Source organism: Arachis ipaensis, chromosome B6 (assembly GCF_059453495.1).
Source record: "Arachis ipaensis isolate K30076 ecotype BB chromosome B6, ASM5945349v1, whole genome shotgun sequence".
Classification (NCBI taxonomy): Eukaryota; Viridiplantae; Streptophyta; class Magnoliopsida; order Fabales; family Fabaceae; genus Arachis; species Arachis ipaensis.
In genome coordinates, this window is record NC_142441.1 from 6879819 (window position 1) to 6900051 (window position 20233).

At 32.3% G+C, this 20233-nt stretch overlaps 1 protein-coding gene across 1 annotated transcript; it reads left to right on the top strand.

The window, feature by feature from the left end:
* Positions 1 to 1423: 1423 nt before the first annotated feature.
* LOC148554496 (uncharacterized) lies at positions 1424 to 11262 on the top strand. Its single transcript, XM_088489629.1, has 3 exons — positions 1424 to 1874; positions 4081 to 5213; positions 10877 to 11262. Exon 2 carries the CDS (start codon positions 4088 to 4090, stop codon positions 5003 to 5005), a length of 918 nt encoding a protein of 305 aa, XP_088345755.1. The 5' UTR covers positions 1424 to 1874; positions 4081 to 4087; the 3' UTR covers positions 5006 to 5213; positions 10877 to 11262.
* Positions 11263 to 20233: the final 8971 nt, after the last annotated feature.

The following is a 20233-nucleotide window of genomic DNA, read 5'->3' on the forward strand; positions in this document are numbered from 1 at the left end:
ACTTTTAAATAAACTTTTTAAAAAACCACAAACAATAGCATCGGCCACATTATTTTCTGTTTTCATTAATCAAATAAGAATAAGATTGGACTAACCTTAGATCAAGGATATATACAAATGCCAAACACTAAAATAAAAACAATGAAGTAAATCAAAATAAAAATAAAATAAAATTGGATAGAAAAAAATTATTTTACCTCAAATAACATAATCTTCCCATATTTATATAGAAGTTGCATATTCGAATTTCATTCCTAATTTAAAAAAAAAAAATTATTTGAGAGAAAATCTAATCATAAACCTAAACCTATAAATATAAAATTCAAAAAAGTATGTTAAATAGGATTCTTAGGCTGCTTGGATTTTTTAGGAAGTAATTCAAACTTCAAACCAGACTACTTGATTTTGATTTTATTTTTAATTTAATTATTATATAATCCTTTTAAATTTTCAATTTTTTCTTTAAAAAAAATATAAAACTAACATGAGTTAATACAAGACTAAATAAAAGTAAAAAAAATCAAGTTTACTCCTTTTATGTTCATATATATAATGCATGAAATAAATGAAACAGCTTAAAGATAATAACTTAAATCTACTATAAAGTGATAAGGGTATAATAGGTATATAGTTTCCTTACGCTCCATCTGGATGTATATATATATATATATATATATATATACATCTTTTAATTAAATTAAAAATATTAAATTAAATTAAATTCATAACAAGTAAAAAGTATAAACTAACCTAAACTAACATTAAATACTATAACAAGTAAAAAAATATATAGACTAACCTGAGGCTCTATGCTTGCTTCGATTTTCAAGGAAGTACCGGTCATGCCAAGAAGTGGTGCAATGGGTACTGGTAGCAATTTGGATCAAGGAATGTGCGCCAACAAAGAAAATTGAGGGCGGGTTACTGAAGCTAAAGAGTAGGGAACATGCGTGAAGGTAGGAAAAGTTGTTGAGGAATGTGTATGGATTTGTTGCAATTGGTTTTTGTTTATGGATAAATTATTATCTTTGTTTACAAATATCCAAATGCTAGTAAAGGTATTCTAATAAAAATAAAATTTATCTTATACCATTATATGTAAACCCCGGTTAAATTAGTAGATAATTAGTTAATAAATTATTTTTTAATAAGGAGGATTAGAAATGCGAATATTATATCAAAATAGGGTAGAGCTCATCGAAACGAGAATTTTGACACTAATTTTGAAGAAAACGGTCCAAGAATGGACCGAAAGGACCGAACCGGTTGAACCGGACCCGAACCGGGCTGTCGGTTCAACCGGACCAGCCCATTAAAAAGAGCCACGGGCTCATTTTCTCTTCATTTCCCTCAGCGACGCAGCAAGCCTCCCAGGGAAGAGAAGAAGAGAAATTCGTTTACGTGAAATTCAATTTCCCGTAACTCCTCCGTTCGAGCTCCGATCGCCGCACCGTTTGCGGCCACGCGTTCACCGCGTCGAGCTCTACATTTCTACCGGAACAATTTCATAGGTAACTTGCTATTTCACTCTCAGCTTCATCTTCCCCCAATTTTCGAATTTTAAGTGGGAATATTGAATTTCTTTGATTTCTGATGTTTTAGGATCCAATTAGCTTGAGAGAAACGTTCACTCTTGCTTATGTGAAGCTTGGGTAAGGTGAGGATATGATAATTCTATTTTAATTTCATTAAATTTGAGCTTTGAGTATTAAATTGGGTATATATGTATTATGAATGTGTATTAGGTTGAAAATAAATAATTGGAGCTTGAAATTGTGAATACTGGAACTTGGAGGAAGCGGATTAGTTGAGTTTTGAGGGGCTGTTTTGGTTTTGAATAAATAGCTTTGGTCGTTACGTGGAAATCGGCTAAGGTATGGTTTAGGTTTCTTGCATTTAATATATAATGTTCTGTGAAAACTTAGGCTAGATGACCATTGGATAAGTTGGAATGCAGGTGTATGTTTAATGTTTAGTAATTTATCGATGAATATATTTGGTTGAAGTTTATTGGATAATTAGTTTTTAATTTTGGATGGTGAATGTTGTTATGTTAATTTGGAGAGAATTATGGTTGAATGTTATTGTTGATTAACTAATGATTTGGTGAATTATTGATTTGAGGTATAACTATTGTGGAGGTTGTTGTGATAATGAGGTATTTTGTGTTAAAAGCCTAGGATTTGTGAACTATGATCCTTAGTTGAATTTTGGTTGTTGGATTTGAATATTGTATGAGTTTAATTGTTGATTTGAAGTAGATTTATTGTGGTGATTGTTATGATGATGAGGAAGGGTATGTTGAATTGAAAAGAAAGCAGGTTTGGACCCGAAAAGGGTGGCAAAGTCTGAGTTTTAGAGGAGATGCTGCCGAAATTTTATAAAAAATTAGAGATTTTATTTAGATGATTATTTAAAAGAGATTTAGATTTAAGGGTTATATGGTTTGATTTTGAGTTATTAAGATAGTGAGTATGTTTTAAGTTTGAAGTTTGATTCTTAGAAAAGAATGAATTATGCTTTGAATTGAAACTATTGATGGATGGAATGGGAGGTGATATAATGAAGGATAAGGATTGAATATGTTTAATGTATGATGATGAATGAGATGCAATTGGGAATGATGTGGATGTTGATGAATTATAATTGAATTATTTATATGGCTTATGAATTTGAATAATCTGAGATACGAGATTCCCTGGATTAAGTGCCGTGGCTTGCCACCACGTGTACCAGGTTGAAAACTCGATACTCTGTTGACCCTACGACGTAAGTGTGACCGGGCACTATATAAATTCCCGGGAATGTTATCCCCATTGAGCAATATTGATTATTTGAGAAAAATCTATGCATAGACTCTTGGGGATGCACGTCGGGGGACAGTCTAAGGACAATTCAGACTTGTCGGGTTGGCTGGATAACCGACAGATGAGCCTCATCAGCCATAGGACAGGCATGCATCATATGCATATTACTTTAATTACTTGCTTGTGCTCTAATTGGGTGTGCCTATCTGTATTTGCCATGCTAAATGTGTATTTGTTACCTGCAGTAGTTGTAACTTTCTTGTGTTTGCCTTTATCTGTTTATTTGTCTGTGAAAATGCATGATGGAATTGGAGGTATGGAGGAATGGCAGTATAGGACTTAGATTTAAGGTTAAGTTAAGTTAGGATTAAATATTTCTAGGAAACCACCTTTTATGGCTTCTGTTTAATACTTTAAGCTCTACAATCTGAGTGTCGGCGTTCTAGGATTGCCTCTGGCATTCCCAGGACCTTATATATTATGTGTGTGGCACCTTTACCATACTGAGAACCTCTGGTTCTCATTCCATACTATGTTGTTAATTTTTAGATGCAGGTCGAGAGGCATCTCGTTAGGCGTCTGGACTCTTGAAGTGGAGTGGTTACTGGGATATTTTGTTATGCTATGATATATATATATGTACTTAGTTTTCTCTCCGCATGACTTATTCTTTTTGATCCTCTTAGAGGTTTATGGAGAGGCAGGATTGTGTATATGTACTTTTGGGTTTTGGATATGTATGTATATATATGTGTAAATATTCTCCGGCCAGTCTTGACTTCGCAGGCTGAGTTAGGAGCTTGATATTTTGTATCTTTGGCACTCTATTCCTACTTCTGTTATCTTATGTTTGACAGTTACAGTTTTCTTAGCATGCAAGTTAACTCGTTCCTTGAGCGTTGCGCTTTTATCTCGCGATTTTTATTTTCCCTATCCTTCAAGGCTCCTAGCATATTATAACTCTTCTGCTATTATATGTACTTATTTTATTTTAGAGGTCGTAATACCACATCACCTTTGTTTTACGACTTAAGCGTAAAGCTTTGTGTGGTAGGGTGTTACATTATGGTATCAGAGCAGTTCGTTCCTATAGAGCCTGAAAGATGGACTGATTGTGCTTCTGTGCATTCTCTGTATATGTGTTTATGTGCTATTAGGATATCTGATTGATATATATGGTATAAACGTTTGTGAGCATGCATTTGGAACTTAAAGCATTAGACCTGCGATATTGAGACTGATCAACTTAATATCACTTGTTTGGTGTGTATAGGGACCAGATGTCGACTCGCGGACGCGGTCGCGGGCGAGGTAGAGGTAGGACAGGCACCGTTACTCCTGTACCCACAGGGACTGATCCAGTAGACTTTATGGCTGCCTTGGGAAATATGGCTGCAGCTATGCAGGCAACAGCTGAGGCACTGGGTAATCAGATAAATCAGGGTAATCATGGGAACAATAATGATGAGGACGGTCCTATGACACTTGCTACATTTCTGAAAGTTCGCCCTCCGACTTTTAGGGGAACCTCAAATCCAACTGATGCAGATAATTGGATTCAGGCTATGGAAAGGGCGTTACAGGCACAACAGGTTCCTGAAGAGCAATGGGTTGAATTTGGGACTTATCAGTTGCAAGGTGAAGCTCAGTATTGGTGGCAGGGAACACGACGTATCCTGCAGCCTGATGGTGCTGCGATTCCTTGGGAGGTTTTCCGGACAGAGTTCTATAAAAAATACTTTCCTAATTCAGCTAGAAATGCCAAGGAACTTGAATTAATGCAGTTAAAGCAGGGACAAATGACTGTTGCTGAGTATACCAGCAAATTTGAGGAGTTATGTCGCTTTTCTCGTATCTGTCAAGGTGCGCCTGAAGATTTTGCTGAATGGAAGTGTATTAAATATGAGGGAGGTCTTCGGAGCGATATTCTGAGCTTCGTTGCCCCAATGGAGATCAGGGTATTTTCTGAATTGGTGAATAAGAGTAGGGTGGCTGAGGATTGTGTGAGGAAGGCGGCAGCAGAGAAAGGGAGTTTGAGGATGCCTTTTCAGAGGCCTACAGGGAGGAACTTTGCTCCGAGAGGTAGGAATTTCAAGCGTGGAGGCTTTGTTCTGCAGCAGACTCAGGGTCAGGGTAATTATAGAAGGCCGAATATTACTGCTAATCAAGGAAAAAGGTTTGGGAAGCAGCCACAGTAGGATCTGAATTGTCAGAAGTGTGGAAAATATCATCCTGGAGTTCCGTGTAGATTAGGACTTGGAGTGTGCTATTCCTGTGGACATCCCGGGCATATAGCCAGTAATTGCCCTGAGAAGAAGAAGTATGAGACTGGTAGGGTGCAACAGCCGGGGAGAGTATACACTACTTCTACTATTGGTGCTGAGGGATCTGAGACACTGATTAGAGGTAATTGTGAAATAGCTGGTAAAATCTTAAATGCTTTATTTGATTCAGGAGCAAGTCATTCATTTATTGCATTTGAAAAGGCCCATGAATTAGGATTGAGAATGGTGGTTCTAGGTTATGATTTGAAAGTATATAATGCTACTCATGAAGCTATGGTGACTAGGATAGAATGTCCACAAGTTCCTTTTCGAGTACAACAGCGTGAATTTGTGCATGATTTGATTTGTTTGCCTATGACTGGTCTTGATCTCATTTTGGGATTGGATTGGTTATCCAAGAATCATGTTTTGCTTGATTGTTCTGAGAAGTCAGTACAGTTTATGCCAGAAGGGTCAGAAGCACCGGTTGTGGTGAATAGTTACTATTTGAACTCTATGATAGTAAACTGTTCTGGAACCGAATGTCAGGGTATTATGTTATTAACTGCGGGAGTATCAGGTGATGATCAGAGTTTAGAGCAAATTCCGGTTGTATGTGAATTTCCAAATGTGTTTCCGGATGATATTAATGAATTCCCACCTAACCGAGAGGTTGAATTTGCAATTGAGTTGGTACCTGGATCCGGTCCAATTTCAATTACTCCTTATAGGATGTCGCCTTTAGAAATGGCTGAACTGAAAGCTCAGCTGGAAGATCTGTTGGGTAAGCATTTTATCCGACCAAGTGTTTCTCCGTGGGGAGCGCCAGTGTTACTGGTAAAGAAGAAGGATGGGAGTATGCGGCTGTGTGTCGATTATCGGCAATTGAATAAGATCACTGTGAAGAATAAATATCCGTTGCCTAGAATCGATGATCTAATGGATCAGCTACAGGGTGCCAGTGTGTTTTCTAAGATTGACCTGCGATCCGGATATCATCAGATAAGGGTTAGAGACGAGGATATTCCGAAAACTGCTTTCAAAACCCGTTATGGTCATTATGAGTATACAGTGATGTCTTTCGGGTTAACTAATGCCCCGGCAGTATTTATGGATTATATGAACAGGATTTTTCGACCGTATCTGGACAAGTTTGTTATTGTCTTCATTGATGACATTCTTGTTTATTCTAAGACTGAAGAGGAACATGCTGATCATTTGCGAACTGTGCTGCAAATTCTGAGAGACAGGAAGTTATATGCTAAGCTATCTAAATGTGAGTTCTGGAAGAGTGAAGTGAAGTTTCTTGGCCACGTGGTGAGTAAGCAGGGGGTAGCTGTGGATCCTGCTAAGGTGGAAGCAGTGATGAATTGGGAGCGACCAACTTCAGTGACAGAGATCAGGAGTTTCTTAGGTTTGGCAGGGTATTATCGCAGATTCATTAAGGGATTTTCACAGCTCGCCTTACCTTTAACTAAGTTGACTAGGAAGGATACACCTTTTATCTGGACTCCGGGATGTGAAGAGAGTTTCCAGGCATTGAAGCACAGGTTGACTACTGCACCTGTATTGGTATTACCTGAACCAAGTGAATCGTTTGAAGTGTATTGTGATGCATCTCTGAAAGGGTTGGGGTGTGTTTTGATGCAGCACCAGAATGTTGTAGCATACGCCTCACGGCAGTTAAGGCCGCATGAGATGAACTACCCGACACATGATTTAGAACTTGCTGCTGTTGTGTTTGCTTTAAAGATTTGGAGGCACTACCTCTATGGCGTTAAGTTTCATGTTTTCTCAGACCATAAGAGTTTGAAGTATCTTTTTGAGCAGAAAGAGTTGAATATGCGTCAGAGGAGGTGGATGGAGCTTCTGAAAGATTATGATTTTGAATTGAATTATCATCCAGGAAAAGCGAACGTTGTGGCGGACGCTTTGAGTCGGAAGTCTTTATATGCAGCTTGGATGATGCTATGGGAGGAAGAGTTACTAAAGGCATTTCAAGGTTTGAATTTGGGAGTTAGAGAAGAATTTGGAATTTTGTGTTTGAGTCAGTTACAGATTTCAAGTGATTTTAAATCAAAACTTCTGAAGGCTCATCAAGATAGTGAAGCGTTACGTAAGGTATTACCAGCAGTTGAACAGGGAAAACAATGGAGAATGTCAAAAGGTCAGGATGGTTTATGGAGGTTCAAGAACCGGATTATTGTGCCTGATGTTGGAGACCTACGACAAAGTATCTTGAAGGAAGCTCACAAGAGCGGGTTTTCAATTCACCCAGGGAGCACTAAAATGTATCAGGATCTGAAAGCGATGTTCTGGTGGCCAGGTATGAAGAATGATGTGGCATTGCATGTATCTAAATGTTTAACGTGTCAGAAGGTTAAGATTGAGCATCAGAGACCATCAGGGACCCTTCAGCCTTTGGAGATTCCACAATGGAAATGGGAGAGTATCGCAATGGATTTTGTGATAGGTTTGCCTAGAACCCGATCTGGTTGTGACGCTATTTGGGTGGTTGTGGATCGACTGACAAAATCAGCTCACTTTCTTCCTATCCGAATAAGTTGCACAATGGAGGAATTGGCTCGAATGTATATCAAAGAGATTGTCAGGTTGCATGGTGTGCCTTCTACTATCATATCTGACAGAGATCCTCGTTTCACATCAAGGTTCTGGGGAGCTTTTCAGCGTGCATTTGGGACTCAGTTAAGCTTGAGTACTGCGTATCACCCTCAGACAGATGGTCAGTCAGAAAGAACTATTCAGACCTTGGAAGATATGCTAAGAGCTTGTGTTTTGGACCAACAGGCGAGCTGGGACCGGTATATGCCATTAGTAGAGTTTGCTTATAATAATAGCTATCATGCGAGCATCGGAATGGCTCCATATGAGGCTCTGTATGGCAGGAAATGTCAATCTCCATTGTGTTGGTATGAAACTGGAGAAAGGAGTTTATTAGGGCCTGAGATGATAGCCGAAACGACTGAGCAGATAAAGAAGATTCGTAGTCGAATGCTTATAGCCCAAAGCCGCCAAAAGAGCTATGCTGACCAGAGGCGAAAGCCTTTGGAGTTCGAAGAAGGAGAACATGTCTTTTTGAAAGTTACACCAACCACTGGAGTGGGAAGAGCTATTAAGACCAAGAAACTGAATCCCCGTTATATTGGACCGTTTGAGATTCTGAAAAGAATTGGACCAGTGGCTTATAGAATTGCCTTACCGCCATACCTTTCGAATTTGCACGATGTGTTCCATGTGTCACAGCTTCGGAAGTATAATCCTGACGCAAGTCATGTTCTAGAACCAGAACCAATCCAAGTGAGAGAAGATCTAACACTCCCAGTAATTCCGGTGAGGATTGATGACACCAGTGTTAAACGATTACGAGGAAGGGAAGTATCATTGGTAAAAGTAGCTTGGAGACGAGCTGGTATCGAGGAACATACCTGGGAACTCGAATCAGATATGCGAAAGGACTATCCACATCTCTTTTCAGGTAACTATATTTGAATTTTGAGGGCAAAATTCTTTATTAGGTGGGTAGAATGTAAACCCCGGTTAAATTAGTAGATAATTAGTTAATAAATTATTTTTTAATAAGGAGGATTAGAAATGCAAATATTATATCAAAATAGGGTAGAGCTCATCGAAACGAGAATTTTGACACTAATTTTGAAGAAAACGGTCCAAGAATGGACCGAAAGGACCGAACCGGTTGAATCGGACCCGAACCGGGCTGTCGGTTCAACCGGACCAGCCCATTAAAAAGAGCCACGGGCTCATTTTCTCTTCATTTCCCTCAGCGACGCAGCAAGCCTCCCAGGGAAGAGAAGAAGAGAAATTCGTTTACGTGAAATTCAATTTCCCGTAACTCCTCCGTTCGAGCTCCGATCGCCGCACCGTTTGCGGCCACGCGTTCACCGCGTCGAGCTCTACATTTCTACCGGAACAATTTCATAGGTAACTTGCTATTTCACTCTCAGCTTCATCTTCCCCCAATTTTCGAATTTTAAGTGGGAATATTGAATTTCTTTGATTTCTGATGTTTTAGGATCCAATTAGCTTGAGAGAAACGTTCACTCTTGCTTATGTGAAGCTTGGGTAAGGTGAGGATATGATAATTCTATTTTAATTTCATTAAATTTGAGCTTTGAGTATTAAATTGGGTATATATGTATTATGAATGTGTATTAGGTTGAAAATAAATAATTGGAGCTTGAAATTGTGAATACTGGAACTTGGAGGAAGCGGATTAGTTGAGTTTTGAGGGGCTGTTTTGGTTTTGAATAAATAGCTTTGGTCGTTACGTGGAAATCGGCTAAGGTATGGTTTAGGTTTCTTGCATTTAATATATAATGTTCTGTGAAAACTTAGGCTAGATGACCATTGGATAAGTTGGAATGCAGGTGTATGTTTAATGTTTAGTAATTTATCGATGAATATATTTGGTTGAAGTTTATTGGATAATTAGTTTTTAATTTTGGATGGTGAATGTTGTTATGTTAATTTGGAGAGAATTATGGTTGAATGTTATTGTTGATTAACTAATGATTTGGTGAATTATTGATTTGAGGTATAACTATTGTGGAGGTTGTTGTGATAATGAGGTATTTTGTGTTAAAAGCCTAGGATTTGTGAACTATGATCCTTAGTTGAATTTTGGTTGTTGGATTTGAATATTGTATGAGTTTAATTGTTGATTTGAAGTAGATTTATTGTGGTGATTGTTATGATGATGAGGAAGGGTATGTTGAATTGAAAAGAAAGCAGGTTTGGACCCGAAAAGGGTGGCAAAGTCTGAGTTTTAGAGGAGATGCTGCCGAAATTTTATAAAAAATTAGAGATTTTATTTAGATGATTATTTAAAAGAGATTTAGATTTAAGGGTTATATGGTTTGATTTTGAGTTATTAAGATAGTGAGTATGTTTTAAGTTTGAAGTTTGATTCTTAGAAAAGAATGAATTATGCTTTGAATTGAAACTATTGATGGATGGAATGGGAGGTGATATAATGAAGGATAAGGATTGAATATGTTTAATGTATGATGATGAATGAGATGCAATTGGGAATGATGTGGATGTTGATGAATTATAATTGAATTATTTATATGGCTTATGAATTTGAATAATCTGAGATACGAGATTCCCTGGATTAAGTGCCGTGGCTTGCCACCACGTGTACCAGGTTGAAAACTCGATACTCTGTTGACCCTACGACGTAAGTGTGACCGGGCACTATATAAATTCCCGGGAATGTTACCCCCATTGAGCAATATAGATTATTTGAGAAAAATCTATGCATAGACTCTTGGGGATGCACGTCGGGGGACAGTCTAAGGACAATTCAGACTTGTCGGGTTGGCTGGATAACCGACAGATGAGCCTCATCAGCCATAGGACAGGCATGCATCATATGCATATTACTTGAATTACTTGCTTGTGCTCTAATTGGGTGTGCCTATCTGTATTTGCCATGCTAAATGTGTATTTGTTACCTGCAGTAGTTGTAACTTTCTTGTGTTTGCCTTTATCTGTTTATTTGTCTGTGAAAATGCATGATGGAATTGGAGGTATGGAGGAATGGCAGTATAGGATTTAGATTTAAGGTTAAGTTAAGTTAGGATTAAATATTTCTAGGAAACCACCTTTTATGGCTTCTGTTTAATACTTTAAGCTCTACAATCTGAGTGTCGGCGTTCTAGGATTGCCTCTGGCATTCCCAGGACCTTATATATTATGTGTGTGGCACCTTTACCATACTGAGAACCTCTGGTTCACATTCCATACTATGTTGTTAATTTTCAGATGCAGGTCGAGAGGCATCTCGTTAGGCGTCTGGACTCTTGAAGCGGAGTGGTTACTGGGATATTTTGTTATGCTATGATATATATATATATGTACTTAGTTTTCTCTCCGCATGACTTATTCTTTTTGATCCTCTTAGAGGTTTATGGAGAGGCAGGATTGTGTATATGTACTTTTGGGTTTTGGATATGTATGTATATATATGTGTAAATATTCTCTGGCCAGTCTTGACTTCGCAGGCTGAGTTAGGAGCTTGATATTTTGTATCTTTGGCACTCTATTCCTACTTCTGTTATCTTATGTTTGACAGTTACAGTTTTCTTAGCATGCAAGTTAACTCGTTCCTTGAGCGTTGCGCTTTTATCTCGCGATTTTTATTTTCCCTATCCTTCAAGGCTCCTAGCATATTATAACTCTTCTGCTATTATATGTACTTATTTTATTTTAGAGGTCGTAATACCACATCACCTTTGTTTTACGACTTAAGCGTAAAGCTTTGTGTGGTAGGGTGTTACATTATATATATTCATTAAAAATATGATTATTTTGATAAAATTATGTATACTCTAAGAAAATATTAAAAGTTGTCAAAGGATCCAAATCCTAAAACAGCCTAATAAAATAAAATTTAATTAATTAGTTTATAAAAATTCAATTTATAAAAAATCAATTTAAAAAAATTATTTATTATATATATATATATATATATATATATATATATATATATTGTTCAACTCATTTAAACTCATTTTTAATGCATATTATATATATATATATATAAATATATGGTAATTAATTTGGTGATCAAATTTTATTGTGCATCTAACATTTTTATATTTTATATTTTAATCTTATAATAATGGCGGTCAACATATAATTATATAATCATGCTATCAATATACTAAAGATCAATCTCTAATTAACTATCTTATATTAAAATACAAATTTTACATTTTATAAAATAATTTCATCATAATGTTCGTAAATAAATTTGATTATTTTGATAACTGATTATTTAATAAAAAAAAATGTATCTACATATACAAATACATAAAAATTGATTTTTAGTGTAGAGAGTGCATTGTTGTAAAAAAATATTTTGTAAAAACATTAAATTGCTTTTTTTTAAAAAAATTAGTTTGTGAATTTAAATTAGTTCTTTATTTTTTTAATATTCAAAATTTTGTTTCGTGAAAGGTGATTAAACCAATAAAATTAGGACAGTGATTATAAATTAAATTGAATTAATTTAAATTATATTTTAAATTATAATAGTTTAGAAAAAAAATTTACTATTAAATAACTAGAAACAATAATTAAGCAACCAGATAAGATGTGAATATTATAATGTGAATCTAAAGCAATGAGGCAGAAATTTGCTATTAATAAAAAAAATCTACAACTAACAAACAGTAAAACTCCTCAATTTGGATTATCCAATGAGTAAATATTCTGCACCTCCACATTATCTCCGATAATATTTTTCAGTGGGATAAGGGTAGGAACATGGCCAAGCACTTGAAACTTGCCATGAACCTTGAAATCATGCCAAGGAGTCCCAAAAATCATAAACTCTTGATTTTCACGATCAAGGTACGCCATGCAACCAGGTAACTGAGCTGTGATTACGGAATACTGAAAAATGGGAATCCAAGATTCTCCAACTCCATATTTTTTCATATCCACGGTGAGATAAGCAGTTCATTAAAATCTATGAAGCAAAGAGAATCCCTGAATTTTAATATTGTGCCTTTGCTTTGACCCTTGGGCGTGTTAGAAAAAAATTGGAACTGTTCTGTGTCAAAATCGAAAGCCCATATTGAGGCATTTCTATCAGCATCTCTACAAATCCAATGAAGTGCCCCATTAAAATAAGTAGGATGTTTGAACACATGTGTCAAATACTTGGGATAATCTACCTCAATATTTATCCATGTCGATGTTCCAACTGTGTGCATTTCAACAACCATCCGATGATCATGTTTAAAGATATGGATTCTCATCCAACTGTGTCAGATACGAATCCTTTATCTAAATAAAAATATACTAAACAAATAAAAAATAGATTAAATTAAATTAAATATCATAACAAGTAAAAATATAAACTAACCTAAACCAAAATTAAATATTATAACAAGTTAAAATATAAACTAACTTGCGGCTCACCACAAAACATGTTAAATAGGGTTGTTAGTGATAGCTGTTCAGGAAATACGTGTTTAGGAGAACATTATCATTATTTTAGAGACAAATGATAGAATAGTAATTGATTCGTCCGTGCACTGGGGCGGCCGAGCTATAGCGACTCCGAGCAGGGTTCCGTGAGAGAGGGAGAGCTATACGTTGGCCAGAACTGAACACCGTGGTGGGAATACTTGCAAAAGATACTCCGACGCTCAAGTCAATAAGGAGTTTTAGTGAGTATATCAAGCGAATATAAAACTGAAAGTAGAACCTGATCCTTAGCCGAGGATATGTACTTGGTTTTATAGGTGTTGTTTCACTTGTTTGTTGCGGATAAGTTCGAAGTTGTAGGTTGGTTATTGTGTTCTATTTTAGGTGATCAGATTTTGTTGAACACGTTTCTTATATTCAAGTATGCGGGCCCGACCTTATCGTTTTCGTTCTGGGCTTTGTGGGTGGCCGAAGTATTGGTTACGTATCATAGCCCCAAGCTTGCCTTGGTTTGGACAGGACAAAGGCGAGTTTTTTTATTGGTAGTGTCATATACCTCGGCCATGGATTTGTTGTTGCGTCCGTGTCCTGCAGCCCCCAAACTCGACTTAGTTCTGTGCATCGATTTGAAATGTTTGCTGCATTTAATTTTTGCTTTGTTCTTCGCACTTTAATGAATGATTGATTTGATTTGCGCTGCGAATTTCAAGGTGCCCTTGACCGTGTGATTGAAGGAATTTTGATCGTGGGTCTCTTTGATGGCTGAGATTGAAAAGTAACGCTTCATATGTAACTACTCTAGTCATTTGTAATAAACGTGCTTGCAACCTTTGGTTTTTGTTATTTGGGAATTCTTTGTTTATGAAAAAATGAGCAAAAAAGGTGAGTATTAATCTGTGCTTCTGCTTCTTCTTTCTTTCTTATTTGATTTTCTTGATTTTGTTGCATGGAAGAGGAAAAAGCTGGTGTCAGTGAAGGTGACCTCTATGGCTGGGTTGATGCTAGGGTTAGGGGTTATGCTTCGCAATTTAGTGACAGGGAAGCTGTTGAAATGTTGGGTTCTAATGTTTGGGTTAGAAGTGGTAGTGGTATTAGGATAGAAATACTTCCTTGTGAGTATAGTTGTCAGAACCGAACCGGTGATCGAACCGGTTAGGTCATTAGGTCACTAGGTCATTGGTTCAACCGGTGGGTCACTGGTTGAACCGATTGATCCGGTCCTATGTAAATAAAAAATAAAATATAGTCAAAAATTTAAAATTAAAATTTAAAATACATATTTTTACTAACATTTTAAAAATATATAGCTATTCTAAAACAAGATGAAATAGGAACAATAAGTATTTTGTTAATTTTACTCTATCATAAATATTTTTATTTTATTTTTATATTAAAATAACTATTATTTTCGAATTTTAATAATTTATTAATTAGTTTATATCTATTATACTATTATATAATACAAGTATTTATTGAAAAATAATATTAATAGATATTATATAATTATAAAAAATAAGTGAATTTATAATTATTGTTAAATAAAAAATATAATTAATTTAAGAATGAATGAGTTAAATTAAAGTAAATTATTTACTGAAAGATATATATATATATATATATATATATATATATATTTTGATAACAAACTTAACAACTTGGTGGTTGTGAGTATCATGTTTTTTCTTGATGAGGGGGTTCGAACCCCAACTTCAATTTTATTTATGTGTAATATACATTCTTATATATGTTATAGACATATGATTTGATCCCATTAACTTGTCAATTTTTTTAAAAAAAAAATCTAAAGCTAAAGTACAAAAATATATTTATGGATATTTTACTTTTTTAACTAAAAAATATAATATTTTTTGCCATATTTTTTTAAAATTCTAAGTTAAATATGAATATTGATTTTTGAAATAGAATAAATATATTTTAAATTTTTTGTATCTAAAAATAATATTCTATCAATGTTAGAATTATTTAGATGGATAAGTAATAGTGAATATAGAATTATTTTAGATAGAATTAAGTACATTTTTTTATTGAAAATATAAATTTAAAAATATTATATTCAATTTTCAATAGTCAACCTCTCATGGAACCATTGTATATTCAAAAGATTTTTGAAAAAATGAAATAATTTTAGGTATATAATTTTTTGTAAAAATTTAATTAATTCAATATATTTATTGTCATTGATTAAAAAAAGTAAATTGAAATGACAATTTAATATTTTTAAACTCTTAAAATATTATTTATTTATTTTTTCTAGCATTCTTTATCATCCAATGATCACATTAATATAATATAATTTAATAAAAATTATTTATCATTATTTGATTGAATAAAAATTTTATTTTATCTGAAAATTTTAGGATTTTTCAACCTCAAGATCATCCATGTTAAATTATTAAGAAATATAACTGAGAGCGCAGAAGCGTCCCTTCATTTGAGAGCATGATTGAGATCAGAGAGCTTGACTCTTGCGTTTCTTTGATCTTCGTCAACCAAAACTTCTACATCTCTGGTAGGGCTGAATCACAACTCCATTGTGGAAAAAGAGTTACGGAGGTGAGTTTGATGTGTTAGAGACCAAAATCCTGAAGTCATTATTTATATTTGAGTGTGACACTCATTAAACCCTAAAACTCAAATAAAATAGTATCTTTGGTTATAATCTCATTTATCCAAATCAAAAATAATAATGACTTATTTAATTCAATATTTATGACAATAAATGAGATCACCGTTATATAAGTCATTTAATGTGAAATTACTTTATTTGCGATTATAATTAATATATGTATTGCCCATAAATATATTAAGAAACAAGTGTAATAACCCGTACCATGCACGTGATAAAACTGAAATTTTAATTTTAAATTATTCTATTAAAATTAATTTGAATTGTAATAATTTAATTAATAAATAAATAATATGATGTGCATTATTCGTGTTTCTTTAAATATAGTATTAAATGTATTAACTCGAATGTAGCTATTAAGTGTATAAAAATTATGTTTGAATTATGAATTCTCTAAATGAAATTATTCCGTTTAAAATATTTAAATTATGATTTCAATCATAAATTACAATTATGATTTAAATTTTTTTTTGATATAATATTACATTTTTTTTTCTTCATTTTGCTATTAATATGTTGATATTGTAAGTCTAAATTACAGTATTTTACTTAATCTTGACTGAAAAAGAAAATAGTTACGTATTTCTATCATTTAATTTATTTAATACACAATGTGCTAACACTAACGATATTTTTTAAAAAAATATATTGATAAAAATAGATATAATATAATTACAAATATAACATAAATAAATAAAATATATAAATAAATGCGAAACCAATATGTTTACCAATGCCTTTGTTAAATTTTATAAATTAGAGAATAAATTATGTATTTGGTTGCTTGGTGATCACATAGATGATCAAGTAATTGGATTGTAAATTGATCTCATAGTGTATATCTTATTTTTTTCTCATTTTTGAATGAAAGCGAGAATTAAGGGAGTAAGTAGTAATATATAAAGAAAAAAAATTTGCATCACAACACATAATTATAACCTAAAGAAATATTCATATTAAAATTTTACATACTGCAAATCATGAAGATCAATCATAATGTACTGGTCACTTCTCTCTATTTTTGACCATGATATGCGTTTTTATTTTCTAATCAAGAATCTAATAACATCTAATTGAACAAAAAAATGAATTAAAAGTACCAAATTAAGGACAAATGAGTGAATAATATAAGAAATTATAACTTTAAACGTGTATAAAATAAAAAGAATTTACTGATTTATTTTATATTAAACGATAAAACTAACAATAGTATATTAATAAAAGGATATACCTTTAAAAAAAAGTCACAATACAATTTCAAATATTTTCATAAATAAACTGTTAAAATTTTTGTTATCGATAAAATGATGCTATTATACAATTTTTTGGCAAAACTTAAAATCAAAAGGAAAATAATTTTGTGTGGATTAATATAAATTAATTACGTATCAAATAAGTAGAATCGTTCATTTGTTTGTTTCAATATATCAGCATGAGCAAGCAAATTAAAATGATTATCCAGAATTTTACGATCATCGACCAAATGTACTATACCTGACTCCATCTTAAAAGATATTTTGCACGTGTGTACAATCAGAAGATATATTTCGCTTGATTTCTCGATCTCAAAATTTGAGAAGACGTAGACTTTCCTTTCTACCAATTCATTCTCAAATATTTTTGTCAAATAATTCTTGATTGAACATTGAATTTTATCGTATTGCAAAACAAATTAAATATAAAAGCTATTAGCATTTACAAAGCTATTAAAAAGAATTGTCTTTGACATGATTGAACAATGAATTTTATCGTATTGCAAAATAAATTAAATATAAAAACTATTAGCATTTACAAAGCTATTAAAAAGAATTGTCTTTGACTTGTGAAATGGTGTACTTATAAAATTAACTTAAAATATGAACTACAAATATTTATAAGAATTTAATTTTGATGCACTGACAGTGTAAAGTAGTTTTACACGTGTATTCAATTACGTAATGATACATCAATAAAAATAAATACATTTCACATTGACCGCGTGAATGGTCATCCAAAAGAACGGATGTGATTGCACGACTATGTAAAACGCTTTACACTGTCAGTGCATCAAAATTAAACTCTATTTATAAATTGAACTTAGCATTACTTGAAAAAATCTAGTAAATGAATCAATGAATCTTATCATCTATTAGAACTATTTCTATGTAAACCGTCTTATTCTTGTCAAACTTGAATGGAATTTTTTATAGCCTTATAATTCTTGTCTTTATTTTTCATACCTTCTCTTCGTATAATATACTATAAGTGATACTATTAATAGGATCATAGTCAATAATCATTAGGTATGGAAAAAAATAGAATAAAGACTATGTAAAAATTATAAATTTTTTAAATAATAAACATGAAAGAAAATTTACTGCTTATTATATATATATACTAATAGTTTAAAGATAATTTTACTATAGTTATAATAAATTTAGTTATTACTCTAAATAAATAAAATAAATAATATATTTAAAAATTAAAGAAAAAAAGATTAGTGGTAGTCATGTTTAGAATGTTCCCATGTTTTTTTTTTCATTTTATGTCATGTAATAATAAATATAATAATAAATATATCATGTAATGGAAAAATAACAAACTATATATATATATATATATATATGAGTAATTCTTCGCATACAAGCGATTAAAGCTTGTAAGCTTTACAAGTTCAATTAAAACAAACGCTCAAAACGCGCTTCGAACCATTCTTCTTCCTCTTCGTCTTCTCCTTCTTCTTTTCTTTCGTTTCTTGCCTTCTCTTTCTCCTTCTTCTTCTTCTTGCTGCACGTTCTTCTTCTTTTCTTTCATTTCTGCATGTTCTTCTTCCTCGTCTTCCTCTTCTTCTTCATTTACGTTCTTTTCTCTCTGTTTTCTCTTTTTTTTTTTCGATTTTTCATGGTGAAATCGTTTTTGAAGAAGAAGAAGCATCAGAAGATAAGGAGGAGAAAGAGTTCTGAATTATGCATAAGATGTACTTCAACGAATTTTGGGTGTATTTCTTTAAATCCTTTGGATGTATTTTCTGTAATCGTTTGGGTGTATTTCTATAATCGTTTGGGTGAATTCCTATAACCGTTTGGGTGTATTTCTGTAATCCTTTGGGTGTATTTCTGTAATCATTTTGGGTGTACTTCTGTAATCGTTTGGGTATATTTCTGAAGTTCCATTATCTTCAAAAGGATTACAAAAATACACCCAAAGGATTACGAAAAATACACCCAAAATTCGTTGCATAATTCAGAACTCTTTCTCTTTCTCCTCATCTTCTGCTGTTTCTTCTTCTTCAAAACGATTTCAAAGCTTAATTTCAGAAACCATGAAAATTGAAAAAAAAAACGAAGAAGAAGAAGAAGAGGAAGAGGAAGAGGAAGAGGAAGAGGAAGAGGAAGAAGAATAGAAGAAGCCGTTCTGGTAGTGCCTTGAAAATAGAAACGTTGAATAACGCATTAAAAAGCCTAGTAACTTATAAGACTTGTAAGTCAAAAAGACTTGTATGTGTAGCACTCCTCATATATATATATATATATTGCTATATAGGGAGTCAATGCACAAAGATATGTTATCGTAATAAAATATCATACTATGAATAATTATATTTGTCAAGTAAATTTATTCATACTCTATATCTATTATATTATTTTATGTAAAATTAAAATCTACTCTTCTAATTTAATATTATATATATATATATATATATATATATATATATATATATATATATATATATATATATATTTTTGCTTCTTACATTGTCTAAAATTAAATTGGGATTATGTCTAAAGACTTAACATGGTAAATAGAATATAATTAATATCTAATATTTTAATAATTAAAAACCTAAAATAAGTTAATAGATAATAATAATTAATACCTAAAATATCATATATATATATATATATATATATATATATATATATATATATATATATATATATATTTATTTATTTTTGATATTGTCCAAAATTAAATTGAAATTATGTTCAAAGTCTTAATACCGTAATTGATATATAATTAATACTTAAAATTTTAATAAGTAAATACCTAAAATAAGTTAATTAAATAACAACAATTAATACCTAAATTATTGAAAAAGAAATTTTAATAAATGTGAGGAATAAAAATAAAAAAATTAATAAATAATATTAGCGTTTAAATGAAAGAGTTGATAAAGAATAATAATTATAAGTAAAAATAGTATTTTTATTTTGAAAAAAAACACATGAGAAATTGTTTAATAATCTGTGCCATGTATATGATAATAAATTGTTCAATAATTCATACTATGTACATGATAAGTTTGAAATTATAATTTTAAATTATTTTATTAAAATTAATTTAAATTGTAGTAATTGCGTTTATTTTTTCTTAATCTAGTGTTATGTGTATCAACTCTAATATAATTATTAATCGTTTTTGTTAATCTACTTTTTTTTCTCTAAATTTATGATTCAAAATAACAATTATAAATATTAATAATTAAACAAATTATTATATTATAATTATTTACGTTTTATTCCCAAAATTGAAAACATACTATTTCTTTTTTATTT

Excerpts from the sequence above, each read along its gene's own strand:
- LOC148554496 (XM_088489629.1), top strand. The coding sequence starts at position 4,088 with ATGTCGACTCGCGGACGCGGTCGCGGGCGAGGTAGAGGTAGGACAGGC.